This window comes from Hyperoodon ampullatus (genome assembly GCF_949752795.1).
Source record: "Hyperoodon ampullatus genome assembly, chromosome: 3".
In the NCBI taxonomy this organism is placed as follows: Eukaryota; Metazoa; Chordata; class Mammalia; order Artiodactyla; family Ziphiidae; genus Hyperoodon; species Hyperoodon ampullatus.
Window position 1 is genome coordinate 30966496 of NC_136916.1, and position 20487 is coordinate 30986982.

At 43.8% G+C, this 20487-nt stretch overlaps 1 protein-coding gene across 1 annotated transcript in view; it reads left to right on the forward strand.

The window, feature by feature from the left end:
* Positions 1–336: 336 nt before the first annotated feature.
* ENTREP2 (endosomal transmembrane epsin interactor 2) overlaps positions 337–20487 on the forward strand; it is a gene marked incomplete at both ends in the record, with an annotated part of 388800 nt that continues 368649 nt past the window's right edge. The window contains one exon of the mRNA XM_079699957.1: positions 337–555. Within this exon, the coding sequence (XP_079556083.1) occupies positions 337–555 (219 nt within the window). The remainder of the gene's footprint in view (positions 556–20487) is intronic.

Genomic DNA, 20487 nt, shown 5'->3' on the forward strand with positions numbered 1-20487 from the left:
CGCCCGGGGACAGAGGCGGCGGCGGAGGCTCGCTCCCGCGCCTGAGCTGGGGAGCGCGCCGGGCGGGCGGGAGAGGGCGCAGCGCGGCGCGGTGCGGCGCGGCGCGGCCGGCGGGCGGCCCTGCTGAGCGGCGGCGGCGGCGTGGGCGCGGGCACCGGCGGGGGCTGCGGGTGCCCGGCTCCCCGCCCGGCCCGGCCCGCTCCCCGCGCGCTGCCGCCGCAGCTCCCGCGGCCCGCGGGGAGGCCAACCCCGCAGCCGAAGCAACTTGCCTCGGACCCTCGGTGAGGAGGGGCGGCGCGCGGGGCCGGACGGGAGCAGGAGAGGCGTGCGGGCGCGATGCCTCCGGCCGGCGGTCCCCGCGCGCCGCGCCCCGCCGCGCTGCCCCGCAGCCTGTCCCGCCTGCGCGAGGGCCCGGGCCGCTCCCGCATCGTGCTGACGCTTGGGGCCACGCAGATGGCGCTCGGATGCCTCATCGTGGCCGTCAGCTTCGCCGCGCTGGCGCTCACCACCTCGGCCCGCGTCCGCCACTCCTGCCCCTTCTGGGCCGGCTTCTCGGTGAGTGTTGGCGCCGGGCGCGCACGGGGCTGCAGGCGGGGGCGAGCCCACCAACCCGCGGGCGCCAAGTTCGGGGCGCAAGCGCCCGGGCGAGCTGCCGCAGCCCGGGGTGCGGTTCAAAACTCGGGCAGGATAACTCCGGGGACCCGACTTACCGCTCGCCGCCCTGGGAGCGTGGCTTTCCCTTTCCCATCGCGCTGGTCCCGGAGTAACTTTTCTTCGAGGAAGCAGAAGCCAGGCGCCCGCGACCACCCGAGGGGCCTTCGGGTGAGGGTGGGCGGCGGGTACGCTCCAGGGCGGGCGGCTGCGCCCTGGGGCCCCCTGCTTCCCGGGGGCCGGGGACCCGCCGGGCGGGCTGGGCGGCCCTGAGCGAGGCGGGAGCAGGGGTGCGAGCCTGGTGCCGGGCCGCGGCTCCGTGCGCCTGGCCTCCGCGGCGGCTCTGGCCGGGCACTGGGGAGCAGGGCGCGTCGCGTCGGGCCGCGGGTCAGTCGAGGCGGCGGGAACCGGCCGGACCCGCTTTGGCCGCCCACGCGCTTGGCGTCCAGGACTTGGCGCGTTCCGCGTTTGGCGGGAACGGACCGGCGAGCTCAGCGGGCGGCGGGACTGGGCGAGCGAATGCTGGCGGCGTCGGGGGCGTGTTTAGTGAGCTTCGTCGCCGCGAGGGTGACCGATTTTCAGGATTTTGACCCCCAAATTAGAGAATCCAGTGGCTGACACACCTCCATAGGAGCAAAGCCACCAGGAAATCCCATTAAAGGAAATGATTGTCTCCAAGAGTTAATTTTGGGGGGTATTTTTTGATTGAAGTTGTTTTTTCCTGTATTAGTAAAGAACGGACATATGGAAACGGTAATAATCGATGCAGAGCAGACAGTCTTTATAAAGAGAGGCACTTGTTCTGCGAACTCTTGACATCTGTAACTACATTTGGTTTCTGGTGCTGGAGTACATCTTATAGGTTTAAACCGTAAACCCAGTGTGTTTAAGTTCCATCTCCAGCAATCCAAACCAAGCCTTTGTAACGAATGTTTGCTATTTGTTGTTGAGTTTTGAAATTTAAAAATTCTGTCCAGCTTCGCTTTTTGTTGTTGTTGTTCTTTTGTAATGGCCTTTGTTCTCTAAGTCCGATGCCCAGCTGGTAAAATGAGATCTGAGCAGAACTGACTCTGTGACACCCTGATCGATACAGGTATGGTGGTTCATCCTAATGGGGGTATTAATTTTCAAAGCTTATTTCAGACCAGGGGTGAGTCTTGGAGAGCTGATTAGAACATCAGCTATGGCTAATTAGGCCATAGCTCGCAGTGTTCAAATCAAAGACAGGGGTTTGGAAGCAAGACCCAGAAGTCATGATTAAAACGGGCCCCTGTATACAGTCTCCCTACCTCTGTAGCTCAATTTTTAGCATGATTTAGTATGCATTGTTTCCATGTGGTCTGTCTAGTGGGCGCGAGTTTGTGTCTGCTGGAGCGGCCTACAGGTGGCAGACTGGTAAATGAGCTTCTCTTCCTGGCTTCTCCCTGGGCCTCTGCTTCTCCACCTAGTCCTAGCTACGTGGCTTTGGCACTTTCAAAGGGCATGGGAAAAGAGCTGACTTTTAATAATAAACTTAAAAGGGAAAACACTCGTCAAAAACGGTAGAAAAGCTGTTTATGTGAAAAATGTACATTCACTGCATTTTAGTCTAAAGAGTTAAATAAATAGGTAATCCATGGATTCAGTTTGGGTGATTCATGGTTATTCCTTTCCACAGCTATAACCTATTAGTCCTAACTTCCTGCGATTCAGAATAATTCCACACGTGTCTGCTGAGTGCAGACGTGCCTCTAGGCTCTGGGAACAACAGTGAACAACATTCTCTGCTTACGTTGTAGAGGTTGTAGATTCTGCTCTCCGTCCACCTCCCACTCCCCGCCTCTTTACACCCACTGTTTCATGTGCTAGTTTTCTTTCTTGAAACTGAATCTACCACATGCACCTTTACACTTCTTTCCAAACAGTATATACCATTTTTTTACATATGACCTCTGCCCTTTGCAGACATGGTGGTTGGTTCTAGTGATATTGGGACAAGTCTGCATGTTGGCGTGGCTTTCGGCGCTAACACTGGCCCCTTGCCATGGATGTGCCTGCCTGCCCGGACCTGGAAACCACTTTGCAAGGATAGTTTTCTTTTACGAATGGTGACTAAGATGGCCGGCTTTACACCAAAATCTGTTCTGCGTGGTTTAGGGCTGCCCTGTGTTTCCTCTGCATTTCCTGAAGTAAGAGGTGTGGTCTCTTTAGCACTTTCTAGGTTGCTAGGCCTTCTCTGTGGTGTGTCCATGGTGAATAACCATTGTAAAAATAATTCTCCTTTATCGAAGAAAAAACAATACCCAAGAAAACGGCTTACATTTATTGAGCACATACTGTGTGCCAGGTGTTAAGCTGAATGTTTTTCGTGCTGTGATAGCACATTTCGTCTGTGGCCCCTGGCGCCCCTCCTCTTGCACAGTTCCCTGCACTTGAACTTGGACTGGACCTCTGACTGGCCTTAGCCAGTGGGATGCAGCAGAACTAAGGCTGTCTCCAGGGCTAGGCCTAAGCCCTGAGATGTCCTGGCAGCTTCTGCAGAGTCCACTGAGGTGAAGAGGGATTAAGGAACTTGCTGTATTAGTCAGGGTTCTCCAGAAAAACAGAACCAATAAATACATATGAGCAAGCTGGAGACCCAGGCACGCTGCTGGTATAATTCAGTCCAAGTCCAAAGGCCCAGGAACTGGAGGGCCCATAGTGTAATTCCCAGCCTGGCCCCAAAGCCTGAGGACCAGGGGTGCTGATGGTCGAGGGCAGGAGCAGATGGATGTCCCAGCTCAGAGAGAGTGAATCTGCCCTTGTTCTGCCTTTTTGTCCTACTCAGGCCCTCACTGGCTTGGATGAGGCCCATCTGCGTGGATAAAGGTGACCTTCTTTCCTCAGTCTGCTGATTTCAGTGCTAATCTCTTTTAGAGACACCCTCTCAGACACACCCCCAAATAATGCTTTCCTGTCTATCTGGGCACCCCTTCCTCTAGTCAAGTGGATACATAAAATTAACCTTCATGCCTGCCCAAGGTCACACCTGGCCAATGTCAGGTTTGCACTTTTTTTTTTTTTAACATCTTTTTTCCAGTATAATTAGTTTACAATGTTGTGTTAGTTTGTGCTGTACAACAAAGTGAATCAGCTGTATGTATACATATATCCCCACATCCCCTCCCTCTTGCGCCTCCCTCCCACCCTCCCTATCCCACCCCTCTGGGGGTTAAAAAGCACCGAGCTGATCTCCCTGAGGTGGATGGACCTAGAGTCTGTCATGCAGAGTGAAGTATGTCAGAAAGAGAAAAACAAATACTGTATGCTGACATATATATATGGAATCTAAAAAAAAATGGTTCTGATGAACCTAGGAGCAGGACAGGAATAAAGACGCAGGTTTGCACTTAGTTGCTCTGACTTGTGAGGCCACAGTCCTAGCCATTAGACTTAATTGCCCCCCAGGCACAGGCTGATGGGGGGTGGGGTGGTGGAATAGAGCAGGCTGTAAAGGGTCAAAGGTAGAGCCTCCACAGGGAGGACACACCTCTGTTTCTTAGGAAAAGCACAAAATATGTGTAGAAAGGTGATGATTCAAGAGCACTTTGGGGAGACATGAAATTAGGGAAATTGAGGAAGTCTGAGGATTGGGGACAGGGCTGGGGGGTCCTTGGCAAGGTTGGAAACGGGGAGGGGCGGCAGGTCTGGCCAGGGAGCAGCTGCTGTTTCAGTGACTTGAGAACCACCTGCAAATGGTGGTCCTGTTCTGGGTCCCTGCCATCCAGTTGGAAATTAGGGGTGGGCTGACTTCCCCAGGGATAAATGCTTGGCCCGTTTTGAGAGATGATGATCTATATGAATAGTTTAGAAGACTACCAGGGCTGTGTGTGTTTTTTTAAATGATCATCGAATTCGTTTTTTTTTTTAAGTGAACCTTATATCATAGAATAGACTAAACAGTTTAGTATATGTAATAAAAGATATTAAAAATGGAATTAAAGGGGAGGGGAAGGAAATCTACAGTGCTGCCTCTGGCACTAGTGGAGGTCTTGAGTAGGTATCCTTTGATAGAGGCAGCCTCATTATTTTTCTTTGAAGTTTTCTTCATGCCCAGGACATCAGCGACAAATAAGTACCCTGTGAATTATCCACATTGCCAGTTACACGTGTTGATAAAGACATAGCCAGACATAGCCCTTAGGAGCTGACTGTTTATGCACGTGTGTGTATGTATTTTTTTCCCTTTAAAAGCAACACTATACTCCAAAAGCAACAGATGCTTGTTGCAATAACAGAAAACACAGAAGGGTATAGAGAAAATGACGACAGTGCCTTCTTCCATCCCAATTCTGTACCCATAGGTAACCTGCATTGATGGTGTTGTTTCATGTGACCTTTCCGTACTTTCCTTTACAATCACAAAAATATTAGGATTTATGTATATGTGTGGAATATGTTTCTTTTCTTTTAAATAATTTTTACAAGAGGTCATACCACACACCTTACTCCGTGACTTCTTTTTTTCTTTTATTTCGTGTATAATAAATATTCCCAGCCATAATTTATTATTCTTATTATTCCCATTATTTTTAATGACTGCATAAGGGTCCATAGTATGAATTTTTATAATTTATTCAGTTCTTCTCCTGCTGAGAATACTCTGTGTCAGTTCTGTGTCTCTATAAGCAATGCTGCTTATCTAGCCTTAGAGGCCAGTGCTTGTTTTCTGAGCATAAATTCCCCAAAGTGGAATGGCTAGTCAGAGGGTATTCAAATTTGGAATTTCATTAGATATTGCCAGATTAATTCCACAAAAGGTTGCAGTCATCCCTGCCCACAGAAGCATGACACAAGGGTGCCCTTTTGCCACCCTCTTACCAGCCCAGGCTGTTAGCATTCCTTAACATTTTATTCCTCTGATGAAGAAAAAAATATTTCATTGTTTTCACTTGATCTGACTTTCCATGGTTATTTCTCTCATATGTTGCAAATGTTTTCTTGCAGTTTTTCATTTCTCATGTGGCTTAATTTTTGGTGTCTTTTACCATATATAAAATTTTAAAACTTTTTATGTAGTCAAATCTGTTAGTTTTCTCTTCTGCAGTGTGTGGGCTCTTTTCTTAGTAAAGGAATGTTTGTGTTCCTTTACATTTACATTTGTGTTCCTTTACATTTCCTTCTAATGTGTTTATTTTATTTTTTACATTCAAATTTTACATCATCCAGAATTTGTTTTGCATATGATATGAAAAAAGGGCCTACCTTTATTTGCTTGCAGACAAAGTTCCTATGTACCTATGCTTCTTTTACTCTCTTTTATTTTTTTTTCATTGAGATGTAATTGACACAGAATATTATACTGGTTTCAAGCGTACAACATAATGATCTGATACTTGTATGTATTGCAAAATGATCACCACAATAAGTCTACTTATGCAATAAGTCTACTTACATATTCATCACCATATATATCGTAGTTGACAAAATTCTTTTTTCTTGGGATGAGAACTTTTAGAATTTAGTCTCTTAGCAGCTTTGAAATATGCAGTACAGGATTGTTGTTAACTATGGTCGCCATGCTGTACGTCACATCCCATGACAACTTTACTCTCTTCATTGTTTTAGGGTCAATACTGCATACTTTTTTTTTTTTTTTTTTAAAGAAGATGTTGAGGGTAGGAGTTATTAATTAATTAATTTATTTTTTCTGTGTTGGGTCTTCGTTTCTGTGCGAGGGCTTTCTCCAGTTGTGGCAAGCGGGGGCCAGCCACTCTTCATCGCGGTGCGCGGGCCTCTCACCATCGCGGCCTCTCTTGCTGCGGAGCACAAGCTCCAGTCGCGCAGGCTCAGTAGTTGTGGCTCACAGGCCTAGTTGCTCCGCGGCATGTGGGATCCTCCCAGACCAGGGCTCGAACCCGTGTCCCCTGCACTAGCAGGCAGACTCTCAACCACTGCGCCACCAGGGAAGCCCTCAATACCGCATACTTTTGATTAAGGCAACATCCTGGTGAGTTTTGCTATTTGGTCAGGCAGGTCCCTCCATACTGTTTTCTTTTTCAAAAGTGCCTTGGCTCTTCTTCTGTATTAACTTTAAAATATCTGTGTTTATTACTCATAAATTAGTAGTTTCCAGTAATACTCTCTTAGGATTTTTTTAAAAATTTATTTATTCTATTTTTTGGCTGCATTGGGTCTCCGTTGTTGTGCACGGGCTTTCTCTAGTTGTGGCAAGCGAGGTGCACGGGCTTCTTATTGCGGTGGCTTCTCTTGTTGCGGAGCACAGGCTCTAGGAGCGTGGGCTCAGTAGTTGTGGCACACGGGCTCAGTAGTTGTGGCTTGCAGGCTCTAGAGCACAGGCTCAGTAGTTGTGGTGCATGGGCTCAGTAGTTGTGGCTTACGGGCTCTAGAGAGCAGGCTCAGTAGTTGTGGCACACGGGCTTAGTTGCTCCGCGGCATGTGGGATCTTCCCGGACCAGGGCTTGAACCCGTGTCCCCTGCATTAGCAGGCGGATTCTTAACCACTGCACCACCAGGGAAGCCCAACCCTCTTAGGATTTGGATTGCAATTGCATTACATTGACAGATCAATTTTGGAAGTACTGACAGTTTTATCATATGAAAACTTCCAATTCAGGAACATGGTTTGCGTCTTCATTTCTTTGTCCTTTGTCTTTATACCTTTCAGAAAAATCTTTTATGGGGATGCATTCATGGGGACAGATTTTCAGTCTCCCCTAAACTGCTTTTGAAAAGTAAACCAGTTTCTAAGATCATCCTAGAAAAAGCTGAGTGAGGACAGGTTGATGAAAGATGGGAGACGCCCACAGGTCAGGACATAGACGATGTAGCCAGTCTACCAGCAGCAGCCGGAGCTGCAGATGAACAGCAGGGGAGGCGGGTCGTGGGTGGTGGGCAGTGAACGGGAGCTGTTGACAGGCTGTGGGAACCAAAATCACCACGAGTTACTCAACCGGCAAAGTGGGTGGGCGCTGGAGAGGTGCTCTGGGGCTTCTGGTTGTGGGTGAGAACAGTAGCCGTGCAGGGACATGGAGCACAAGCCTGGGAGCATCCGAGAAATGCACAGTGAGTCTTTCCTCCTAGAAGGTCAGAGCCTTACCCTGAGCTGAATGACTGGAAACATAAACCAAACTGAGCAGGACGGGAACACAGACGGCAAGGCAGGGGAGGTTCAGACGGTGCAGGTCGGGGGAAAGAGATCTCAGAAACTGCTCCAGCAGCAAAGGAGAAGACGCCGAGCAGAGAGTGTGGTCTTGGAATTTAAGGACTTCGGTGGTCTAGAGCTGGAGCAAAGGGCCAGGGTGGGAGTGAGCTTTATGAGGGTTCTGGATTTAACTCTGAGAAGCAAGTAAGTGGATACATAGAGATCTCACACTTGAGTTCTTTACAGATCCATAGAGCCCGGCTCGGAAAGCTGTCTAGCCCATCCTCGCTTCTTTAGGAGCTTTCTCTTCTCACATCAGGAAAATCCACCTCATTCATACATGGGGAACAAAAAATGGAACATTAGGTAACTTTATGCAAAATTGATTCAAAGGAAAATGATGAAAATGAACATAATGGTGCTACAGAAAATGAGAGCACACCAGAAAAATCATAAACTAATATTTCAAGATAAGCTAAAAGAAAAAACAATTTGAAAGAGTAACATCCAGCAGAAATTTAGAAACGACAAAGGATATGGCTAGATAACAGAAAATTATGAAATGAGAACAGATTGATGTCAGGAAAGAATTAGGAAAAAATGAATTTTAGGAAGGAAGACTAAATTGTGTCCAGAAGGAACACAAGAGCAAATGGTTTCCATAGACAGCACAGGAGTAAAAATACAGGATGAAAAGGAGAAAAATGAAAACAGTAGCCAATAAAGAAAGGGATAGAGTGAATTAGAAAGTATAGGAGACAGGCAAAAGAGATCTGATATATATATATATATATATATATATATATATATACACACACACACACACAATTAGAGTGTCTAAAACAGGAAGAATAAAGCAATGGAATAAAATAAATATTTAGAACTATAATGCAAGAAAACTCTCCTAAAAATAAAAGAAGACTTGAAAGTGTCTACCATGTAACTGGGGGGGAAAAATCAATGCAGAATAATCAACATTGAGATATATCCCTGTTAAATAATGAATGTTAAAGATAAGGAAAAAAATCCTTTGGGCATCCAGATAAAAAGTCCTAGTCATTTGTATTGTGCATTGGAATTCTCATAGCCAAATAAATTCTTTGCTAGAAAAGGTGAAGCAATATTTTATTATTATTATTATTTTTTAAGATGTTGGGGGTAGGAGTTTATTAATTAATTAATTAATTATTGCTGTGTTGGGTCTTTGTTTCTGTGTGAGGGCTTTCTCTAGTTGTGGCAAGCAGGGGCCGCTCTTCATCGCGGTGCGCGGGCCTCTCACTATCGCGGCCTCTCTTGTTGAGGAGCACAGGCTCCAGACGCGCAGGCTCAGTAGTTATGGCTCATGGGCCTAGTTGCTCCGCGGCATGTGGGATCCTCCCAGACCAGGGCTCGAACCCGTGTCCCCTGCATTAGCAGGCAGATTCTCAACCACTGTGCCACCAGGGAAGCCCAAAGCAATATTTTAAAAAGTAAATTTTGGGGGGAAAAAGTTGAAATTTCCAACTTGTAGAAAAGTTATAGAACAGAACTGAGAACTCCTGTGCTGTATCCCTTCAGTTAAGTTCCCTGATTGTAACCGTTTTACTGTATTTGCCCCATGGCTTGCACTTGTGTACCCTGTCTCTCTTCCTCAGTGGGGGGAAAAAAATCCATTATCATTAGTTTTTTTCTTGACCTTTTTGGGAGCAGGCTGCAGACGTGATGCCCCATCACCCCTAATAATTTCAGAGTATCACCCCCACTCGAGGATACTGTTCTGTATTACCAGCACAAACTCCTCCAGACTAGGAAATCAACATTGAAAGAACACTGTCACCCGATTCATAGACTCCACTGCAATTTCACCAACTGTCCAAATAGTGTTCCTTTCCACTTTCTGGCCCAGGATCCTATCCAGGAATATGCGTGTGTCTCATTTCTCTTTGCGCTCTTCAGTCTTCCTTTGTGTTTTGTGTTTTCCATGGTCTTAAAGAGTATAAGCCTTATTATTCTATAGGATGACCCTGAACCTGGGTCCATCCGGTTTATCCCCATGGCCACACTCAAGTTATACGTTCTTGGAAATGAATGAAAAGCAGAATGGAGATGCAAGATGTTCTTTCAATTCCTTCTGTCTGCTGTATTCTCTGATGAGCAGTCGATGGTAATTTAAATTGTTGCTCCCGTGTGAGTTGACTGACTTTTTCTCCTTTTGTCTCCATTCTGCTATTAAACTCACCCAGTGAATTTTTTACTTTGGTTATTCTGTTTTTCAGTTTTAAAACTTTCCATGGGTTTCCTTTCATATCAACTCGTTTTCTTTTTTCTTTTAGTTTTTGTAGCTTTTCATTCATTCCCAAAATGTTCGCTCTTATTTACTGGAACATTTTATCATCACTGCTTTAAAGTCTTTGATCATTCCAAGATCTATTATTGATTGTGTTTTCCCCTGGGAGTTGACAGTCCTGATTCTTTGTAGGCTGAGTAACTTTGGATTATATCCTGGACATTTTGAATATTATGTTGTGAGTCTCTGTACATTGTTTAAATGCAATTAAGAATGTTGCTATTTTTTATGACACAAATGAACTTATCTATGAAACAGACTCACAGACATAGAGAACAGACTTGTGGTTGCCAAGGGAGAGGGGGCATGGGGGAGAGATGGATTGGGAGTTTGGGATTAGCAGATGTAAACTATTATATATAGAATAGATAAACAACAAGGTCATACTGTATAGCACAGGGAACTATATTCAATATCCTGTGATAAACCATAATGGAAAAGAATCTGAAAAAGAATATATATTTATATATGTATAACTGAATCACTTTGCTGTACAGTAGAAATTAACACAACATTGTAAATCAACTATATTTCAATAAAATTTTTTTAAAAAGAATGTTGCTGTTTTTGTGTTAGCAGGCTATCCATTCTCTCCGATTTAAACCATGTTGAGCCCAGCCTTCTGTGGATTGTCATTCTGATGTCAGTCCAGTTTTCAAAGCCTTTGCAGTACTTTTCAGCCTGTCCTGCACATACAGTGCCCAGTGGCCAGTCTGGTTCTGGGGTGGTGATCTATCCTGTAGTTCTGTATAGCACAGGGAACTCTACTCAATATTCTGTAATGGCCTATGTGGGAAAAGAATCTAAAACAGAGTGGATATATGTCTATGTATAACTGATTCACTTTGTTGTACACCTGAAACTAACACAACACTGTAAATCAACTCTACTCCAATAAAAATTAAAAAAACAAGAAAGGATTCTGTTTAGGGTCGTGTCTTCGCCGCAGGGATGAGCCCACTAGTTCATAAACAAATTTCAGGGATCACTTGCCGCAGTTCCTCCCTCTGTGATCTTCCTGATGTTTTCTGTTGCCCTGGGGCTTCTCTTATCCAGTCCTCCAAGAATGCTAGGGCTTTTTTTTTTCAAGTAAATGTTAAGTTTGTTTAAAAAAATTTTTTTTTAGGAGTAATGCATGACTTTTTTTTTTATTGGGGTATAGTTGTTTTACAGTGTTGTGTTAGCTTCTGCTGTACAGCGAAGTGGAGTTCCCTGTGCTATACAGCAGCTTCTCATCAGTTATCTATTTTATACATATTAGCGTATGTATGTCAATCCTAATCTCCCAATTCATCCCACCCCCTCCTTTCCCCCCTTGGTGTCCATACATTTGTTCTCTACATCTGTGTCTCTATTTCTGCCTTGCAAACGGGTTCACCTGTATGATTTTTCTAGATTCCACATAGATGCGTTAATATACGATATTTGTTTTTCTCTTTCTGACTTACTTCACTCTGTTTGACAGTCTCTAGGTCCATCCACGTCTCTACAAATGACCCAATTTCGTTCCTTTTTATGGCTGAGTAATATTCCATTGTATATATGTACCACATCTTCTTTATCCATTAGTCTGTCAATGGGCATTTAGGTGCTTCCATATCCTGGCTGTTGTAAATTGTGCTGCAATGAACATTGGGGTGCATGTGTCTTTTTGAATTATGGTTTCCTCTGGATATATGCTCAGGAGTGGGATTGCTGGGTCATATGGTAATTCTATTTTTAGTTTTTTAAGGAACTTCCGTACTGTTCTCCACAGTGGCTGTATCAATTTACATTCCCACCAACAGTGCAAGAGGGTTCCCTTTTCTCCACACCCTCTCCAGCATTTATTGTTTGTAGATTTTTTGATGATTGACATTCTGACTGGTGTGAGGTGATACCTCACTGTAGTTTTGACTTGCATTTCTCTAATTATTAGTGATGTTGAGCATCTCTTCATGTGCCTCTTGGCCATCTGTATGTCTTCTTTGGAGAAATGTCTGTTTCAGTCTTCTGTTTTTTTGATTGGGTTGTTTGTTTTTTTTGTTATTGAGCTGCATGAGCTGTTTTTATATTTTGGAGATTAATCCTTTGTCTGTTGATTCATTTGCAAATATTTTCTCCCATTCTGAGGGTTGTATTTTTGTCTTGTTTATGGTTTTCTTTGCTGTGCAAAAGGTTTTAAGTTTCATTAGGTCCCTTTTGTAAGACCGGACACTATAAAACTTTTAGAGGAAGGGGCTTCCCTGGTGGCGCAGTGATTGAGAGTCCGCCTGCCGATGCAGGGGACACGGGTTCGTGCCCCGGTCCGGGAAGATCCCACATGCCGCGGAGCGTCTGGGGCCGTGAGCCATGGCCGCTGAGCCTGCGCGTCCAGAGCCTGTGCTCCGCAATGGAAGAGGCCACAACAGTGAGAGGCCCGCGTACCGCAAAAAAACCCCGAAAAAACCTCTTAGAGGAAAACATAGGAAGAACACTCTGACGTAAATCACAGCAAGATCTTTTTTGACCCACATCCTGGAATAATGGAAATAAAAATAAACATAAACAAAAGAATGCTAGGGCTTTACCTTTTCTTGCTTAGGGGCCATGCAGTGGGGGGACAAAGCGAGAGAACCAGCAACAAGGCTTTGTCCTGCCCTCTTGGGACCAAGCCCCTCCTCTGGAGCAAGCAAAGGGGAAGAGTCTTCTGTGCGTTGCCAGCTCCTGTTTCTGCTGTGGTGTTGCTTGGGTGCTGGGGTGTGAGAGTGCTGCAGAGAGAAGAGAGAGAAACCCAGAAGCAAAAACACGGGGGATTTGCTCACTCTTTTAGGGCATTAGGGAGCCGATTTCCAAATCCTTGAGCCAGAGCTCGGGGGCTTCTCCCGGGCCCTGTCTGTCTGCCCGCATGCTCAATTGTGGGTTTCGGGCTGTGTTGCATTTTGGCTGGGGGATGCATGCTCAAGAGGGAGCAATGACAACCCTCTGCCACTGTGGTGGTAACTGGAGTTCCATCCCTCTCCACCCATCTGCCTGCTGTTTTGCTCTGAGTTTCCCAGTGGTCTATTCTCTGCATCCCATCAGGTCCACGGCTGCAATCAGTGGGAGACAGAGGGTGGTGTGTGCTTCCTCCACCTGGGACAAAACCTCAGTGCTTTTAATCTGCTTCCTTTGTGAGCCAAGCATCCTGTCTTCAGAGAATTGTCCTTTAAATGTAAAGGCCAGAGACATAGAGTTTTGTTTCATTAAATTTAATTTTTTATTTTGTATTGGAGTAGAGTTGATTTACAGTGTTGTGTGAGTTTCAGGTGTACAACAAAGTGATTCAGTTATACATAGACATGTATCCATTCTTTTTCAGATTCTTTAAGTGAAGTCAGACAGAGAAAGACAAATATCATGATATCACTTCTAGGTGAAATTAAAAAAATGATACAAATGAACTTATTTACAAAGCAGAAACAGAGATAGAGTTTTGAATTTGCAAGAACTCTGGGACTGTTCCCCCTAGTGAGCCCTTTCATTGTTTACTAGAGAGTGAGCTTCAGAAAATTGTTCAATGATGGTGAAGCTTTTCATAAGGTCTAGTGATGAACAAGGACTAGGTTTCACTGTAGAACTAAAACTCAAAGATAGCAATAAGGGAGGCAGACTAATACATAGCATTAGACGTTCGGGTTATGTGGAACCATACAGCTAGAAAAATAAATGGGAGGAGATGAGGGAGAAGTAAAATCAGCTCCTTAATTGGCACATTGGGGTGAGCTAGGATGGAAAAATGTCTCTCGAAACTGACAAAGCAAGAAGTGGAAGGTTAAGTTTATTGAAGACCATACAGATTAACAGCAGATTGAATACTAGTGGCTAAAATGGATGCTTTAGGAAGAGCGGGTGGTGGGGGGGGAGGGGGTGGTGGTGGGGGGAGGGGGGTGGTGGGGGGGAGGGGGGGTGGTGGGGGGGAGGGGGAGGTGGTGGGGGGAGGGGGGTGGGGGGGAGGGGGAGGTGGTGGGGGGGAGGGGGGTGGTGGGGGGGAGGGGGAGGTGGTGGGGGGGAGGGGGGTGGTGGGGGGGAGGGGGGGTGGTGGGGGGGGAGGGGTGGTGGTGGGGGGGGAGGGGTGGTGGTGGGGGGGGAGGGGGGTGGTGGGGGGGAGGGGGAGGTGGTGGGGGGGAGATGAAGAAGCAATTACTAGCTAATTACATTATTGCTCATAGGAGGGAGGTAATAATGTCTAAAAGTGGAGGGTGCTAAGGGAGTTATATAAGGTAGTAACATAAAAGGAGCAACTAGAACCAAATCCTTCCTACGTACCTACAGAAACACAGAGAGAGAAGCAAGCACACTGCAGCCCACGGACGAAAAGACTGAGTTTGTGCGTCAGTGTTTTAAATATAAGGCTAAAAATCTGCAAAGCTGATGCCACACATCCAGACTGTACTAACATTATATAAATGGGCTTAATTCACCTAGTTTAAAAAGTTTTTCAGGTTGACTTAACAAAGTAAATCTGGAGATAGAGTTAAAATGAAGAGATTTAGAAAAGCTAAAAATAAAAGGACTGGAAAAGATATACAGGGCAAATTCAAATAAAAAGAAAGCAGGCCTCTCTCTCTCTCTCTCTTTTTAAATTGAAGTGTAGCTGACTTACAGTGTTGTGTTAATTTCTGCTGTACAGCAAAGTGATTCAGTTTTACACATATACACATTCTTTTTCATTTTGGTTTATTACAGAATATTGAATATAGTTCCCTGTGCTATATATACAGTAGAACCTTGTTGCTTATCCATCCTATGTATAGTAGTTTGCATCTGCTAACCCCAAACTCCCAATCCTTCCCTCCCCTATCCCCCTCCCCTTTGGCAACCACAGGTCTGTTCTCTATGTCTGAGGCCTCACTCTTGGTACCAGGCAAGGTAGGATTCATATATTCTTGCTTATTCGTGATACAATGTAATGTTGTATCTTTGTATTTTGCTTCAGTGATTAATGTTTTTAATATGAATGTTAAATATTTGAGCAGGTGAAGTGTTCTAACCCTCTGTCCTATGGCTGCTGTACCTTTCTTGTCAAATGTGCTCCAAGCTTTTGTGGTGTTGGTTTGTGTTGTCTTTGAAATTTCCCCTTCTCCAGGACTTAACTGCTCCTATACAGAGAAACTGTTGACTTTTATTTCTCTCTTATTTTGAAATTATTTATTCTACTTTTTAAAGTAAATGTCTTGTGCTTTCCATTTCTACATCCATATCATCTATAAATAATTGTTTCTTTATATTCAGTGTTTTCATATCTCAATATTTGTCATATGCTGCTTACTCCTTTCCTTATTGCATTAATCAGAATCTTCAGTTTGAATGATACTGTGAAAGGAAGCATTCATGTCTTGCTCTTGAGTTTACTGGGAAAAGCTTTAGTTTCATTGCTTTTATTTCTTAATAGGTAGGGAATTTTGATGACTTAAATTTTGCTGTAATTTCAAACTTGGAGAAAAGTTGCAAAAAAGTACAAAAAATGCCATATATCCTTAACCCAGATTCACCAATTATTAACATTTTGCCCCTTTCATTTTGTTGTTTCCAGACCCCCAAACCCCCTGAACAATCAATTGGTTGATTGATTGATACCTCCATCTACATATATTTTCTGAATCACTGGAGAGAACGTTGCATGCCCCTTTGCCCCTAAATACTCCAGTGTATATTTCCTAAATAGGCATCACATAAACATGAAGCCACCATAAACATGAGGAAATTAACATCGATACAACACTGTTCACAGTCCATATTCAAATTTTGCCAGTTGTCCCCAGAATGTTCTTTATAAATATTTCCCTCACCTGCTCTCTAGTCCAGTATTCAAATTAGGAATTTAAAAGTCAAACTTAGGTAGTTTCCTGTTTAGAATTCTTACAAGGAATGACTGCTGAATTTTTCAGGTGTCATCTATTTATGTAATCTCTTGGTTTTTCTCTTTCAGTAATTGACGTACTGAAGTATGTTGATAGATTTCCTAATGTTGAATTATCCTTGGCTTTCTGGAATCATCCTTATCACTTATTCTTTTAACATATTGTTAGAATCCATGTGCTGTAATATTAAGATGTTTGCTTCTATAGCCACATACAAAATTGGTCTGGAGTTTGTGCGTTCACACATATACACAAGCATACACTATCTTTATTAAACCTTGTTATGTTATGCTGGCTTTGTAACATAAATTGGTGAGCTTTCCGTATTTTTCTGCGGACTAGCATAGGAAAGATTTGTTCTTTCTAAGTTAGATAGCTCAGGGAATTTAGGCCATTCCCATTTATTAAGATGTGTGATAGATTTAGTCATTCCTTTTGACTTTATTATTATACTTTACTGTTTTCAGTTTTCTTTTTGCTGGATTGATAAAATTAATTTTTAAAAAAATATGTATTTTTAAAATTGTGGTAAAATACACATAACATAAAATTCATGATTTTAACCATTTTAAGCATACAGGTCTGTGGCATTAAGAACATTGATACGATTGTGCAACCATCACCACCATCCTCTCCAGAACTTTTTCAAAACTGAACCTCTGTCCCCATTAAACACTGACTCCTCATTTCCCTACCTCCAGCCCCTGGCAGCCACCTTTCTACTTCCTGTCTGTGTAAATTTGGCTATTTCAGGCAACTTGCATAATGGAATCATACAGTTGTATTTCCTTTGTGATTGGCTTATTTCACTTTGCATAACATATTCAAGATTCATCCATGTGGTAGCACGCATCAGGATTTTCTTCCTTTTGAAGGCTGAATAATATTCCGTTGTATGGATGACCATATTTTGTTTTTCCGTTCTTCTGTTGATGGACACTTCGGTTGCTTCCACCTTTTGGCTTATTGTGAATAATGCTGCTATGAACACGGGTGCACACATATCTCTTTTCAAGCTGCTTTTTAAAAAAATTTTTTATTGGAGTATAGTTGATTTACAATGTTGTGTTAGTTTCAGGTATACAGCAAAGTTATACATATACATATATGCACTCTTTTTTTTTAGATTCTTTTCCCATATAGACCATTACAGTGTATTGAGTAGAGTTCCCTGTGCTATACAGCAGGTTCTTATTACCTATTTTATATATAGTAGTGTGTATATGTCAATCCCAATCTCCTAATTTATCCTTTTTCCCCTTATCCCCTGGTAACCATAAGTTTGTTTTCTACATCCGTGGCTTTACTTCTGTTTTGTAAATAAGTTCATTTGTACCCTTTTTTTAGATTCCACGTATAAGCGATATCGTATATTTGCCTTTCTGTGTCTGACTCACTTCACTTAATATGATAATCTCTAGGTCCATCCATGTTGCTGCAAATGGCATTATTTTATTCTTTTTTATGGCTGAGTGATATTCCATTGTATATATGTACCACATCTTCTTTATCCTCTCCTCTGGTGATGGACATATAGGTTGCTTCCATGTCCTGGCTACTGTAAATAGTGCTGCAATGACCATTGGGGTGCATGTATCTTTTCGAATTATAGTTTCCTCTGGGTATATGTGCAGGAGTGGGATTGCTGGATCATATGCTAATTCTATTTTTAGTTTTTTAAGAAACCTCCATACTGTTCTCCGTAGTGGCTGTAGCAGTTTGCATTCCCACCAACAGTGCAAGAGGGTTCCCTTTTCTCCACACCCTCTCCAGCGTTTGTTATTTGTAGACTTTTTAACGATGGCCATTCTGAGCGGTGTGAGGTGGTACCTCATTGTGGTTTTGATTTTAATTTCTCTAATAATTAGTGATGTTGAGCATCTTTTCATGTGCTATTTGGCCATCTGTATGTCTTCTTTGAAGAAATGTCTATTTAGATCTTCTGCCCATTTTGATTTTTATTCCATTCCCCACACCCCTTCTCCTGTGCCTCTCCCTTCTCCTAATAGTTATGTTTTGATCTTTCACAACCGATTGACATCTCAGTGTTCTATTAGCGCACCCAGTTGAATGACGGCTATCACTGCTAGCCTCCTCCTTCAAGCCAAATGGTTTCTTTGTAGTTTCTCATCCCTTAGTTTGGCCACCCCCTCACCTCCTATCCTGCAAACCCCACAGGATGAAACCTTTGGAACTTTTCTGTGTCCCTGATTCATTGTGAAAGATGAGTTCAAAAGAAAACAGGGAAGGGGAAGGGTAAGCTGTGACAAAGGGAAAGAGAGGCATGGACATATATACACTACCAAACGTAAGGTAGATAGATAGTGGGAAGCAGCCGCAGAGCACAGGGAGATCAGCTCGGCGCTTTGTGACCGCCTGGAGGGGTGGGATGGGGAGGGTGGGAGGGAGGGAGATGCATGAGGGAGGGGATGTGGGAACAGATGTATATGTATGACTGATTCACTTTGTTATAAAGCAGAAACTAATAAAAAAAAAAAAAAAAGAAAACAGACTTTGAACGTTATGTAGTCTACGTAATTTGAGTATGTGAGGGAGAACTTTCTTTTGCTTCAGATTTCAGTCTTTTATTGGATAAGTTTGAATTTGAATCTTGCAAAGTTCAAAAAGTAGTGTATCCTATGGTCTTATTGCAGTCAGGAAGATATAATAAAGCTGGTGATGGGTTCTTAAGACGACTCTGTATTATTTCCATATTTGTTGATGAGTTCAAACCACATGCGAGCACTTCGCCCTTGCAGAGCTGGCTTTGGGGTGACAGTGATGGAGGGAGAGATGGTGGGCCGCAGGAAAGGTGCAGAGGCGGCTATGACAGGGCTGCCTTCCAGCCCGCAGGACCACACCCTCTGCTGAGAAGTTTGCCTGATGAGGTGAGGACCCTCCGGTCCTGGGAGAACTCCTTTTACCTTCCCCACAGGGGCCATATGCGTAATGGCTCCTGTTCGCTTTTCTGGAGGCTCTGGAGGCACGCCTGCCTGTGTGCTGACCAACTGCAGCCCTGAGACCTTCCTTTCCAGCGACCAGGTATAATTCCTAGGGAAGGTGAGATTTCCAGGCCCACTGTCCCTGGCATGCCCAGGCTCAGGCCTGCCTGAATTCTGCTTCTGCATTTAGGCACTTTACCCACCTAACCTTGATAGCTTCAGTTGATCATTATGGCCTGCTCTTACCTCCTCTACATCGAAGTGATGATGAAAGTGTCCTGTTTCACTTAGAGGGTGCAGTAAAGTGAGGTGGAGCCCACAGGAATTGGGGATATCGGCATTTTGGGGGGAGGGGGAGGCCTTCAGTCAAGTACATGATAAATGTAAATAAACTACTTCTTTTGTATCAGCAGCTACCGAGCCTATTACGTAATTATCTAACACAGAGACAAGCAACTTAATTGTTCGAAGATAAACCCTTAAAATTTCAGCTCATCCTTTTACAGAAAAAGTATAGAGAATTTAGGACCTCATGAAAAAGCAACTTTTTCTTTGAAAAACATTGATGTGACGTAATGATGAGTGTTGTTTCTCATCTATAATGAGAAATTGTAGCTAATGGCTTTGATAGTGATACAAATAGTGATTTTGAAATACATTTTTGGAACCCTCAGAATTTGAAAGGACTCTGAGAATGGTCCCTGTTTAACATGTTAATAAGCAGCATATACTATATATGTATATTAAGTATAATACATATAATAAAGAGCATATACGCATCAGAATCTTGTGATTTAAAAAAGAATACATCTTTTTTTTTTTCAATCATACCCCACAGAGCTCTTTACAACTGTTCACTAAGGGACACTGCCTTTGTAGAAACTAACATTTGACCCAGTCTCAGAAAAAGTCAAAGCATCTGCTTTTCACCTGCCAATTCATTAAATTCAGCGTTGGTGTCCCCGGGGCCTCTCTCCATGCTTGTCATTGCCTTTTGGTGCCGAGGCAGCGTGTGAGGGTGAGGCTCAGAGCTGACCCTTTTAAAGATGAGGAAATAACACCCAAGAGGTATGAGTGGATTAACAGAGCTGGAGTCTGTCATAACTAGTGGTAAATAGCTTCTCAAGATTGACTTCCTCTTTGAAAAAAGAGAATGTGTAAATATAATACATATATATGTATGTGTGTGTATATATATATGATGCTTTATCTTTTTTCTGTATAAAGAATAACAAAAACCAAAAGAAAATGAAACAAAAAACCAGAAAGCCCCTAAGCAAGGCACCTGCCCGGTGACTTCAGGAGTTACACCTGTGACTGTTACCTGTGGTCCAGATGGTGTGCCTCTCAGGTGAGAGGCATAAAATCAGAGTTTAAGAGAAAGAGCGGTGATATCACATATTCTGGTGAAAGTACGCAATGTATCTCTCTATGTTTTTTGATGGTGATTGTGATGATGATGATAAAAGTATTATTGACTTAATTTCATGGAAATTAAAATTAAAACAGCATGGAAGGGTGCAAATCGAAGTGCTAAATCGAACCCTTATCTCCCGCCTTCCCCATTACTCGGAGTTAAATATT